The 13,314-nt window shown below is 35.9% G+C and overlaps 1 protein-coding gene across 1 annotated transcript; it reads left to right on the forward strand.

The window, feature by feature from the left end:
* The first annotated feature begins 2,895 nt into the window (after positions 1 to 2,895).
* LOC110269567 (uncharacterized) lies at positions 2,896 to 5,846 on the forward strand. The gene is made up of 5 exons (XM_088506648.1): positions 2,896 to 2,951; positions 3,294 to 5,011; positions 5,111 to 5,315; positions 5,400 to 5,566; positions 5,678 to 5,846. The coding sequence occupies exons 1-5, from the start codon at positions 2,896 to 2,898 to the stop codon at positions 5,824 to 5,826; spliced, it is 2,295 nt and encodes a 764-aa protein (XP_088362774.1). The 3' UTR covers positions 5,827 to 5,846.
* Positions 5,847 to 13,314: the final 7,468 nt, after the last annotated feature.

Here is a 13,314-nt window from a genome sequence, read left to right on the forward strand (position 1 = left end):
GATGAATTATTTGCTGCAGTGATTAGACTGGAGATTATTAGATTGCTACTTGCTTATACTGCACATTACGGATTTAAATTATTTTAAATAGATATAAATATGCATTTTTAAATAGAATTATAGATAGAGATGTCTATGTTGAACAACCTCCTAGTTTTGAAAATAAAAAATTTTCTAATCATGTTTTTAAACTAGTTAAGATTCTTTGTGTATTGAGACAAATTTCTAGAGTTTAGTACGAGACTTAGTTTTTTATTTTTTTTTTTTGCTTAAAAATAATTTTCAAAAGGGTACAAATAGATACTACTCTATTTTTAAAGAATTCCAAAGATAATTTTATTTCAGTACAAGTATATTTTGATGATATTATCTTTGGATTTGTTGATAAATCTCTTTGTGTAGAATTTGGTAGCTTAATGATAAGTGAATTTGATATGAGATTCATGGATGAACTCACATTCTTTCTTGGTTTACAAATAAAATAAATGAAGGATGTAATTTTTGTACATAAAAAAAATATGACAAAGAATTGGTAATCAAGTTTGGAATGGAGCTTGCTAAGCCGACAAGCACCCTTGCATCTTTCAACGAAGATTGACAAAAAAAAAAAAAATAGAAAGGATGTTGATGAGACAAAATACCAAAAAATGATAGGCTCACTAATGTACTTAATAGCCTCAAGACCTGACATAATCTTTAGTGTAGGGCTATGTCCAATATTTCAATCCTAACTTTAAGAGTCTCACTTAAGTGCCGTAAAGAGAATCATTCGATACATCTTTGACACCACAAATTATGGTTATGGTATCCTAAATCTATTAATCTTTTAATTTAATTAGATATTCAGATGCTGATTTTGCAGGTAATAGCCTAGATAGAAGAAGTACTAAAGGTATTTGCTGCACTATTGAAAATGCCTTAAATGTGTGGACCAGTAAGAAATAAGGTGGCGCTGTTCACTACCAAAGTTGAGTTTATTGTTGCCTCTCTTTGTTGCTCTCAACTTCTGTGGTTAAAACCTCAATTGACTAACTATAAGTTGAATGCCTCTAATATTCCTTTAATGTGCGACAACATGAGTGCTATTAACATTTCTAAAAACTCAATTTTGCACTCTAGAATAAAACACATCGAAGTTAAATATCACTCTAAGACGTGTTTAATTGGTATCCTCTAGACACAAACACAAATATACAAGTAGACATAGATACAGGTATACACAAATATTTTTATCATGTCTGACAATGATATACAAGATACAGTTATCTAATTCAAATGTCTATTTTACCTTAAGTATAACCATCACCATCACCATCATTTTCACTTATTTTCACCAACAATACTAATTTTTCAACCTTAATTCAAAGCAATATCATCAACAAAATTTAATCACTAGTTCAACAATTCAAATTTAAAATTAAAACAGAATCAAGAGTTTCAACAATTATTTTTTAAAAATAAAAAATTGATCCGAAATAAAAAGACAAAAATAAAGTTTTGCAGTCAAATTCAAAGTTTTAGGATCATATTTACGGAGAAGAAATTTTGTGGTCAAATTCGAAGAAAAATAAATATGGAGAAAAAGTGATTATAGTAGACGATGAAAGTAGAGAAAAAGAAGAAGGCTGAAACAGTATGGGAGAAGAAGAGAGAAAAAGGCTAAATTTGGAATTTTGAAAAATATTAATTGTAAATTCATCCAAAAATAAAGTTTAAGTTACATCTCAGATTAAAAATTTGTGTCTCATTATTTTAAAAAGATACAAAATACACGTATTTTATGTATCTTTTGTGTATAATTGTGTCTTTTTTTTATGTCTCACAAAATAACATTGAACGTGTGTAACCGTGTCCATGTTTTTAATAGACATGGACACTTACCAAATGCGTCCTTAGAGAATATGTCTATAATAAAAATATTGACATTCAATGTGTTAAGTTTGAGGATCAACTAGCTGATACTTTTACCAAACCATTAGTTGAAGAGAAATTTTGCAAGCTTAGAACCATAGTTGTAAGAATCGGACCGGACCAACCGGTTTGACCGAAAAACCGGTGAACCGGACCCATAACCGGTTCGGTTGAGTGCTGTAACCGGATAAGGAAGAGAGCCGTTTCAAACCGGGTTGAACCGGCCGATTTTGATAAAAATCGGAAAACCGGCGGTTTCTGGTTAACCGACCGGTTCGGAAATGTTTTTTTTTTTCTTTTCCAAAACGACGTCGTTTTGGTTTATTTTTAAAAAAAAAAAAAAAAAAAAAAAGTCCTACGGCGCCTAAGCCCCCCACCCCAGTTTTCAGTTTTCATTTTCCCCTTTTCCCCCCAAGGCCCCAACCCTAACGGCGCCTAAGCCCCCCCACCTCACTCACCCAGCCCCCAGCCCCCAGCCGCCCGCCGTCATCCTCTTCGTCTCACCGCCGGTCTGAACTCTGAAGGAACCAACTCAACCAAGGGAGTAGGAACAGGACAGACAGATACAGACCCGCGACGGCGCCACCCGCAAACTCGCCGTTGCCGCCCAGTCGAAGTCGCCGTTCCATCGCCGTCGCCCTCGCCCAGTCGAACTCGCCGTTCCAGCGCCGTCGCCGTCGCCCAGTCGAACTCGCCGTTCCAGCGCCGTCGCCCTCGCCCAGTCGAACTCGCCGTTGCCTCGCCCTTCTGCTCTGTGACTCTGTGAAACAGGTAAGCTCCAGTTGACCAGTTCTGTAATCTACTTCTGCTCTGTTCTGCACTAGAAGTTTAAATTTAATGATTGTTCTGTGAAAAATGCATTACACCCGCTCTGTTCTGTGAAAAACTTACTTTGTTTCTACACTTCTTGCTGACTTGCTGTTATGAATATGAATATGCTTGTTGAAATTGTTAAGCTGAATATCCTTGTTGAAAGCTTGAAATATGAAATTGTTGAATATGCTTATTGAAATTGTTAAGCTGAATATCCTTGCTGACTTGTAAGTTGTAAATTTGTTGTTTACTAGTTTTGTTGATTTGTACTGGAAATATGAAACTGTTGAATTATATGCTTGATTTGAATCTATGAAATATGAATATGTTTGTCTTGCTGAATAGGGAATTTAACTATTTAAGCATTTAAGGTTGCTGTCTTGGTGAATAGGGAATAGGAACTAGGGAATTTACTAATTTAGGATTGTTATTGTTTTATAATTTTGCGGTTTTGCTACTCCATATTCTTTTAGAATGTCTGCTGCGAATACACCATCAGAAACACCATCTTCGCAAGAACAATGATCAACTGCTGATGCATCAATCGGAACCCAAAAAAACAATAATAGAGCAAAAAACGATCCTGCATGGGGTCATTGTAAACAAGTTGTGGAGTCTGGAAAAACAATTCTGCTATGCATATATTGTGAGAAGCTTATTAGGGGTGGAGGAATTCATCGGTTTAAGCTTCATTTGTCTGGAAAAGGAGGAGATGTTGAGTCTTGTCGAAAGGTGCCAGCTGCAGTGAGACACCAATTCCATGAAAGTATTGAAGAGCTTCGAAGCAAGAAAAGAAAAACTCAAGAACAATATGCCGAAAGTTATAATGCTTGTGATGATGTTGAAAGAGAATTTGACGAGATCGAACGTAATGAGATGCAACAACAACAAAAATCCAGGGTTCCAACACCTAACTCTAGAAAAGGAAAACAAGTCAAAGGTTTACAATCCTATTTTCCACCGACAACAACACCTGGAGCTCAACCAACTATCAAAAGCGTTCTTCAAAGCAAAAAAATTGTGGAGAAGTGTGATATTGCTATTGCGAAATGGATGGTGGATGCCTCTGTTCCATTTAATGCGGTTAATTCAGCTTACTATCAGCCAATGATTGATGCTATTGCAAGCATGGGTGCAGGGTATAAAGGGCCAAGTTATCCAAGAGTCCGTGGGTATTTGTTGAGTAAATTAGTTGAGGATGTGAGGAAAATGATTGATGGTTATCGTGAGATTTGGAAGCAAACTGGATGCACTATTATGGCCGATGGATGGACTGATCGTTGTAGGCGTACTTTGATTAATTTTTTAGTTTATTGTCCTAAAGGAACTGTTTTTCTAAAGTCGGTTGATGCTTCTAATATCTCAAAAACTGCTGAAAATTTGTTTAAGTTGTTTAGGGATGTTGTATTGTTTGTTGGTCCTGAGAATGTTGTGCATATTGTAACGGACAATGCTGCAAACTATGTTGCTGCGGGAAGGTTGTTGGAGGCTGAGTTTCCTAAATTATATTGGTCCCCTTGTGCAGCTCATTGTGTTAATCTGATGTTTCAAGATATTGGGAAGTTGCAAGAAGTGAGTCAAACTGTGTCACAAGCTTCACTGATCACTAAGTATATCTATAATCATTGCTATCCATTGTTCTTGATGAGAAAGTTTACAGGTGGGCGGGAAATACTTCGTCCAGCTCCAACTCGGTTTGCTACTAATTTCATTGCTTTGCAAAGTATTTTAGCTCAAAAGGATCCTTTGAGAGCTATGGTGACTTCTAAAGAATTTACAAGCTCGGCTTACTCCAAAGAAGCCAAAGCTAAGAAATTCGTGGATCAAGTCTTGGATTCTAAATTTTGGAGTCAATGCACTGATATTGTTAAGCTTACTGAGCCACTTGTTCGTGTTTTACGTATTGTGGATAGTGAAGACAGACCTGCCATGGGTTTTCTTTATCAAGCTATTTATAAGGCTAGAGAAGAAATGGTGAAGAGGTTTCAGAAAAGAAAGAAGGTTGTTGATCCTTATTTGAAGATTTTGGATACCCGTTGGGATGCACAACTTAAGAAAAATCTTCATGCCGCTGGTTATTGGTTAAATCCAGCTTTTCGATTTAATGCTGGAGAATTTGAAAAGCACAAAGAAACGATTTCTGGCTTGTTGGATGTCATTGAGAAATATGCTTATGATGATCCTGTATTGAATTCTAAGCTGACAAGTGAGAAGAGGATCTTTAAGAATGCTGAGAAAGATTTTGGAAGACCCTCTGCAATACGTGAACGAAACACTGTTATGCCAGGTGAAATTTCTTCATAAATTTGGTCTTTTACTATTGTGATGTATTAATTATGTGATATTATGATTGTGATAAATTATTTATCTGTTTTTTTATGTTAAGATCAATGGTGGGAATCTTATGGTTGTGGAGCCCCAAATTTGCAAAAGTTGGCTATTCGTGTTTTAAGCCAGACTTGTAGCTCTTCAGGTTGTGAGCGTAACTGGAATATTTTTGAACACATTCACTCAAAGAAGAGGAATCGGTTAGAGCATCAAAAACTTAATGATCTTGTTTATGTTCATTACAACTTAAGGTTACAACAAAGGTACTTTTTTGATTGTTTTAAGTTGAAAGCATTGTTTTAAAATCTTAATCATCACATGAGTAACGAAATATATTGATAACATAGGAACCAAATGAGAAACCAAGTTTATGATCCAATTTGTCTTGATGCATTTGAGGATCATTCGGAATGGATACTGGAAGATTCACCACCATTTTTAACTCCTGAAGAAATTGATGCTTTACGAAATGATCTTGCAAATATGTCTCTTCAATCACCTTTAGATGATTTAGGTATGCTTTTATTTATTTATGAATTTTGATCAACTATGATTTTTGTATGCCTTATAACATGTTTTATATTATTTTTTATCTTGATTTGTGAAACATTATCTATAATGCTAGATCAATTGGATTTGGAAGATGATCGGGATGAAGATGGAGCTAATAATTCTGTGGAAAATGCAAATCAAAATGAAACCAATCAGGATGTAGCTCCACATTTGTCAGATGAAGAGCAACTTGCCGACTTTGAAATCACTCCTTGGATTTAGTTTATGAATTGTTATCCATATTGTGTTTAATTAAGATACTAATGTACTAGTACTAACTACTTTCATGTTTATCTTTGTATTAGTTATATTTAGACTTTGAAACTTGGTTGTTTTTAAAATGTTGGTGAAGAACTAACGATATGTATTTTGAATTTATTAATTTTATGACTATTTTTAGTATTTTATATTTTTTATTTATGTGAAACCGGTTTTACTGGTTCAACCAGCGATTTATCGGTTGAACCAATAAACTAGTGAACCAGTGACCTGACCGGTTCGATTACCGGTCCGGTTCTTACAACTATGCTTAGAACTACTTTAAGAATCATTTGTTTCTCTAATTTAAATTAATTTTCTGGTCTAACATTATTTTTTTAATTTTGTCTTACAAATAAATAAGAGATTTTTTTTTTTTGCAAGTGATGATTCTGACTAACTATCTTTTGACGAGAGATTAGACATATGGTCTAGATCATTTTTTCTGTAACTTGTTTATTGGGTTTACAAAATTTTTTTGAGTCTAATGTCTTTTCGACCTATCTTTTTAATTTAATTATTTCCTTTTAAGTTCTCTAGTTACTGCCATGTTATCATTAATTCTTTCAATTTATTGTGATATACTTAATGTTTTTTTTTTGGAGTTTTTTTTTTCACAGGACGAGATAAATTTTGTTAGCAAGTGATGAACATTGTTATTTCAATGAACTAGTACTGAAATTATTGTTATTGATAATCTTTCACTGTTCTTGCTGTTTTTATGAAATATCAAAAAAGGAAATGAGAAATGAATTATAAGAGATTGTTTATTTGGAGGTGATGCAACTTTATAAATTAGAAAATTGGCCATCACCATTTAGTTGCAATTCGTTCAGAATTTGAAAGTTAGGAAAGCGGATAATCTAGATATATTTTATTATTCTTCTTGAAAGTTTCATCCTTTCTCACTCTTATATGATATGATTAGCTGATATTTTATTTTTTCTTCATTTGTAAATGAGTTAGTTACTAGATATTTAATTAGCAATCGGGTATTAGTCTAGTTGGCAATTAGTTAGCTAAATTGTTCAGATATAATCTTCCATATATATAGCATTGGGCACTAACTAATTTGGTTAGCTTGTCATTTACCCCACATAAACCCTCATTTGTAACTGCAAGTAGGAGTGCACATGGCCGGGTGAAGCCGGGTTTGAGGTGATCCAGACTCAGTCCGAAAAATAGACTGGATCTATTTATTAGACCCGAACCCGTCCCTAGATCCGATGAAACCAACACTCTTTCGGGTCACAGTTATACCGGGTAAAAATTGGGCCATTAACAAGAACCAACCCTTCAAAATTAAAACATGATCACAATCAATACCAAAGCATTACCACAATCAATAGTTCAATACTAATATTGTCTAATAAGTAATAACACTAAATATTTAAGTCGATACAAATAACACAATAATATGCATTAGTCTAAAGTCTTATGCATTCTAAGCATAAAATGTTAAGGTTTACAATACATAAGAATAATCATCCTCTATCAATAGCCATTAATGTTGTCAACTTGTTCCTTGTGATGTGGATGCATTAGTGAAACCTACAAAACATATAAAATTACTCATTTTTCATATAAAAGATTATTACTTGAAATAAATAAGTCAAAAATAATAAAGATATCATAAATGTACCTTCAACAATCTTCTGACTGTTATCAAATTGATCAAACTCTTGATCTCCAATGTCTTGTTTAGAAGGGCACAACCAACTTTGAGTGCATATCAAAGCTTCAGCCATTAATGGTGACAAAGAGCTACGGAAGACATTAAGCACACGTCCACTGGTGCTGAAACATGATTCAGAAGCAACAGTTAAAACCGGAATACCCAAGATGTCACGGGCTATGAGAGAAAGAATCCTGTATTTTGAAGCATTCACTTTCCACCAAGTCAATATATTAAAATTCTCATCTTCCACAGTATCCTCGGCCAAATATCTCTCCACACCTGACTTGCTATCTGCATTAGCCTTCTCTCTTTTTTGTTTTTTCCACATAGTCACTCGATTTTCAGAAACGCCCTTGGCACCAGCTGAGATTTTAATATTGTCATCCAATACAATACTAGCTGAATTTCCACCATCTAGCCTTCCTTTATCATCGACAACCTCTTTTTCATAAAACTTATGCAATGTATCTAATGTGAGTTTAACAACACCAGTCATGCTAGTAGATACTTCCTTGTTATAAATATCCTCCAAACACCAACAGAAATAATCTAGTTTGTACCGAGGATCCAATACAACAGCAACAAGTAACAATGGATTAAATTTGTCAACCGGTCCCCAATATTTATCATATTTATGTTTCATAGAGCATGCCATACTTTCTAACAAATCAGATTGATTTTGGCTCCAAGATGTTAATTGAGAAGTAACAGATGCAATTTTATGAAAACATATGTTAGATGTAACATGCAAGGAAGATGAGAAAGTCAAAGTTATCTCATAGAAGACTCTAAAAAAATCCATGAATAACCTAACATGCTGCCAATCAAGGGGTATAGGTGGACCAATTTTCTTTTTTCTCCCACTATCCTCTCCAAACCATCTAAGAAAATCAGGTTCTTGATCATAAAGTCTATCAAAAGCTTTTTCAAAATTTTCAGCATGTTCCAACATTAGATAGGTAGAATTCCACCTAGTTGGAACATCCAAGCACACAAGACTTTTATATTCAATTAATTCAGCCTCAATGCAATCTTTAAATTTTTTAGTCCTTTGAGGAGAGGACCTAACATACCTTACAACATTTCTAATGCTTTCAATTGAAGTGTGTTGCTCTTTAATTCCTTCATTCACTATCAAATTAAGAACATGAGCACAACATCTCACATGCATATACTTTCCTCCACACACCAACCCACCTCTTGCGCCTAATTTCCTTTGAAGATAAGTAATAGCTCCATCTTTCAAACTTGCATTATCTACCGTGATTGTGAAAACCTTTTCAATTCTCCACTCTCTCAAGCATTTCTCGATTTCTCTTCCAACAGTGTCACCCTTGTGGTTCTCAATTTGACAAAAATTTATAATTCTCTTTTGTAACTTCCATTCTTCATCAACGAAATGTGCAGTCAAGCTCATATAAGTATAATTTTGATTTGATGTCCAGCAATCTGTTGTCAAACAAACCCGAGCACATGAATTTGCCAACCATTCTTTTAGCCTTTTCTTTTCATCTAAATAAAGTTGAAAGCAATCTCTTGAAACTGTCATCCTAGATGGTACCGTAAATCTTGGCTCAAATCGATTTAACATCTTACGAAACCCAATCCCCTCAACAACTTTAAACGGTATTTCATCAAGTACAACAAACTTAGTTACAAACTTCTTACAATCTTCTAAGTTATAACCCTTAAAAGCCTTGCATAGATCTTCTTCTTCCTCAATTTTGGGCATGTAGCCATGAAGTGTCCCCTTCTTCTCCGCTTTAGTAAATATCCACTTATGAGCACTCTTCAAATGCTTATTTAGAGAATTTGTGCCATGTTTAGTAGGATGACAACCGTATTTTTTCTGGCAATGATTACATTTAGCTTGGTGCAGTCCCTTTGTCTCAGTTAACGGAAGTTGAGTAAAATACTGCCAAACATACGATTTTTTTCCCTACGAGCAGCTTCTGGATTCTCAATGTTTGTATCCTTGTTTTCTTCATTAACTTGTGGTTCAGCAGGAGTTGTACAACATCAATAGTAGGAACAACAACATTTTCAGCTTCAATTTCCATTGTTTTATTCTCCTCCATAATTTCTGGAGGAATGCAATTATCTCCTCCTCCCATTGTTCGTTACCTAAACAAACAAAATCAAGAACAAATTCAACAATAATCAGTAAATCAGAAAGATAGAAATCTTATAATAAAACATGAAAAAACAAATCAGTAAACATACAGTAAACACAAGTAATAATTTAGAAATCAGTAAAAAATCAGTAAACAATCAGCAAAACAGTAAACAGTGATCAAGAACAAGATAATCAGTAACTAATTATCATAACACGAAACAAGTAATCAGTAAAAAATTAGTAAACACAGAACAAATAATCAGTAAATACATCAGTAATCAAGAAAAACTCAAAACAAAAATCAGCTAAACAAATCATTTAACACGCATCAACACCCACACCTAATCAGTAAAAAATTAGTAAACCCAGAAATCAGCTAAACAGTAGACAGTGATCAAGAACAAGATAAGAACAAGATAATCAGTAACTAATTATCATAACACGAAACAAGTAATCAGTAAAAAATTAGTAAACACAGAACAAATAATCAGTAAATACATCAGTAATCAAGAATAACTCAACAAAAATCAGCTAAACAAATAATTTAACACACATCAACACCCACACCAAATCAGTAAAGAATCAGTAAACCCAGAAATTAGCTAAATAGTAAATAGTGAATCAGAACAAAAATCAGCTAAACACATATCAACACCCACACTTAATCAGAGTTCTAATAATGAAAATCAATACCTACAACCAAAATTCACAAATTCTGTTTATTAAAAACCCTAATCCTTAATCAGAATATTAATAAAATAATAAAATTAATTACTTACCTGAGAAGAAGACTGGTGAAGAGAGCGAAGCAAAGGAAGCAGGGCAGGACTAGTAGAGCAGAGCAACGGCGGGGCAGTAATAGAGAAGAGGACGACCGGGCCAAGCACAAAAATGTCACGTCACTGAGAAGCAGGGCAGCACTGTACGTCGTCACCGTCGTCCGTCGAACGAAGGGCCTCGCCAGTGACTGGGGTGAAACGCGGAGGGTTGAGAAGAGATGAGAACGGGAGGAGTCGGCGACTGCGTGGTGCGTGCTGCGAGACTGGGAGTGGGCCGTGGGGAGAGAAGATGAGGTCAGGGGTCACCGGATCGGCCTGTGCCGTGGGGAGTGGGGACAGCCAGTGCCGGAGTGGGGAGTGGGGAGTGGGGACTTGGGGTGTAGGAGTGAGCCTGAATGGCTGAGCTACTGAGGAAGGCAGTGAATGGAGAATGGAGTCAATGGACTGAATGTGTGTTGTGCCTTGCCCTAGCCCCTAATTTGCAATCTCTGTAACGTGTTTTGTGTATATGGCCGGGCCATCGGGCCGGGTCCAGGTGACCCGAGCCATGGCCCGGTCCTGGCTTCACTTCCTTGCTTGATTTCATTTTTTTCCCCGGGTCCACCCCGGGCCACTCCGGGTCCGGGTCTTCGTCATCCAAAATCCTTTGGGCCCGGGCCGGGTCTTCGGTCTGGACCGGGCCTGTGCACCCCTAACTGCAAGCACCGTTTTCTTCTCTCTCCCGCTTTTCACATGGTATCATCACCACACGATTACGATCCATGATTCCTTCCCCATTCTTCTGCCTTTTCACTTTAATTCACACAATAGAGTCTGATAAGAGCTGCTTTGTTTCACGATTCTAAGTTCAAGCAACAGTTTCTGATCAGCGAATTTTAGGGAATAAGATCTGGATCTACATCTTTTTCAGATTCATTGATTATTGTTACTTCTTGTTCGTGCTTGTTCTTGAAACTCTTCTCTGGCTCCAATTGCTTCCTACAATACATCGATTAATTTCAACAATGGATCCTGCATTCACTGATAATACCACACGTTCTTCCCCTCCCACCGATGTCAATACTCTTTCTCAATTTCTTCATAAACTGACACAGCTTCAAACTCGATTAAATCAAGGTACGGTTAATCCTTCCACTGATCAGAATAGCCCCTATTTTCTTCATCCCGCTGAAAACCCTGGAAATCCCCTAATCTCCGTGCGTCTGAACTCTCAAAACTATACTAGCTGGTCTCACTCAATTTGGTTAGTTTTGAGAACTTAAACAAAATTTCGTTCATTGATGGATCTCTTCCAAAACCTGATTTCTCTGATCCGAAGTACAATGCTTGGGACCGTTGCAATACATATGTCCTTTCTTGGCTCTATCTTTCCCTCTCACATGACATATTACAGGGTGTAATTTGGAGGAACGTTGCATCTGATCTATAGAGTGATTTACGAAAGCGCTACTATCAAGGAGATCTCTATCACATTTCTAAACTTTATGAAGAATTGTATAATGCTAGACAAGGATATCTGAGAGTCACATCTTACTTCACAAAATGCAAAGAATCTGGGAAGAAATCGATAATTTCATACCAAATCCGTTATGTGTTATTTGTTCCAGCGATTGTCATTGTGGATTAGGTGTTATGAGAGCCTTTCGAAGTGAAGATTACATTGCTAGAATTTTGCACGGCCTCAATGATCAGTTTGCAACTATAAAGACCCAAATCATGCTACTCAAACCACTCCCTGACATGGACACTATTTTTGCGATGCTAACTCAGCAAGAGAATCAACTCAATCCCTTAATTGACTCGTCAGATTCAAAGATCCTATATGATGCAAATAGTGGTGGCAATGGCAGCAGAGGCCGAGGTAGAGGGAGAAGGGGCACGCCTGGTAGGGGTAGATCCCAAGGAAGAGGATATAGCACGAAACATTATTCATATTGTGGCAAAACAGGCTACATTATAGACACATGTTACAAGAAACATGGCCTCCCCCCACACTTGCAAAAATCTGGAAGCATCAACCATGCATTCACTGATGAGATTGATGAACACAGTGATGCAAAAGCTCCTAATGTTAGAGATGGTGAGAATTCAAGTTGTAGCTTGACCAATCACCAAAGAAATACACTATTGTCTTTTCTCCAACAATCATCACAACCGCCTCACCCAATCAATCAAATAATTTTCTCTTCAGATCCTATAGACCTCAAAATCACAAAAGGTACATTGTTAGCTATTTCCTTATCCATAAACAATAAATTTCTTAGATCTAGTGCCTGGGTAGTGGACACAGGTGCTACAGATCATGTATATTTTTCTTTAACGGCTTTTCAATCTTTTACCTACATCACTCCCATAGTAGTTCACATGCTTGATGGCTTAGTTGCCTCTACAAATATTTCTGGAACAGTACATTTCTCAAAGGATTTGCAGCTTGATAATGTGTTGTACATTCCATCTTTCAAATTCAATTTAATCTCAGTCTCCAAGATGACTAAGGCATTGAATTGTTTGTTTCTATTTTCATATGACTAGTGCTAGATATGGGATCATCACATATTGAAGATGATTGGCACAGCTGAAAGTAGTGCTGGTTTATATGTCCTAAACCAACTCACTGCTATTCATACTCCTGCTAATTACATTACACGTAGTCCAGCACAAACAAAATTTTTCATACAAAATTGCATCATTGAGTCAAAATCCACATCTTCATAAAATGTTCAGATTTGGCATAATAGATTGGGACACTTGGCTGACTCAGTTCTTCATACAATGCAAAATAATTTTCCATTTAGTTTGTAATAATGATAGACAGATATGTGAACCTTGTCATCTAGCAAAACAAAACAAAAAAAAAAACTCCATTTTCTCTCAACACA

The sequence above is a fragment of the Arachis ipaensis genome, chromosome B3 (assembly GCF_059453495.1).
Source record: "Arachis ipaensis isolate K30076 ecotype BB chromosome B3, ASM5945349v1, whole genome shotgun sequence".
In the NCBI taxonomy this organism is placed as follows: domain Eukaryota; kingdom Viridiplantae; phylum Streptophyta; class Magnoliopsida; order Fabales; family Fabaceae; genus Arachis; species Arachis ipaensis.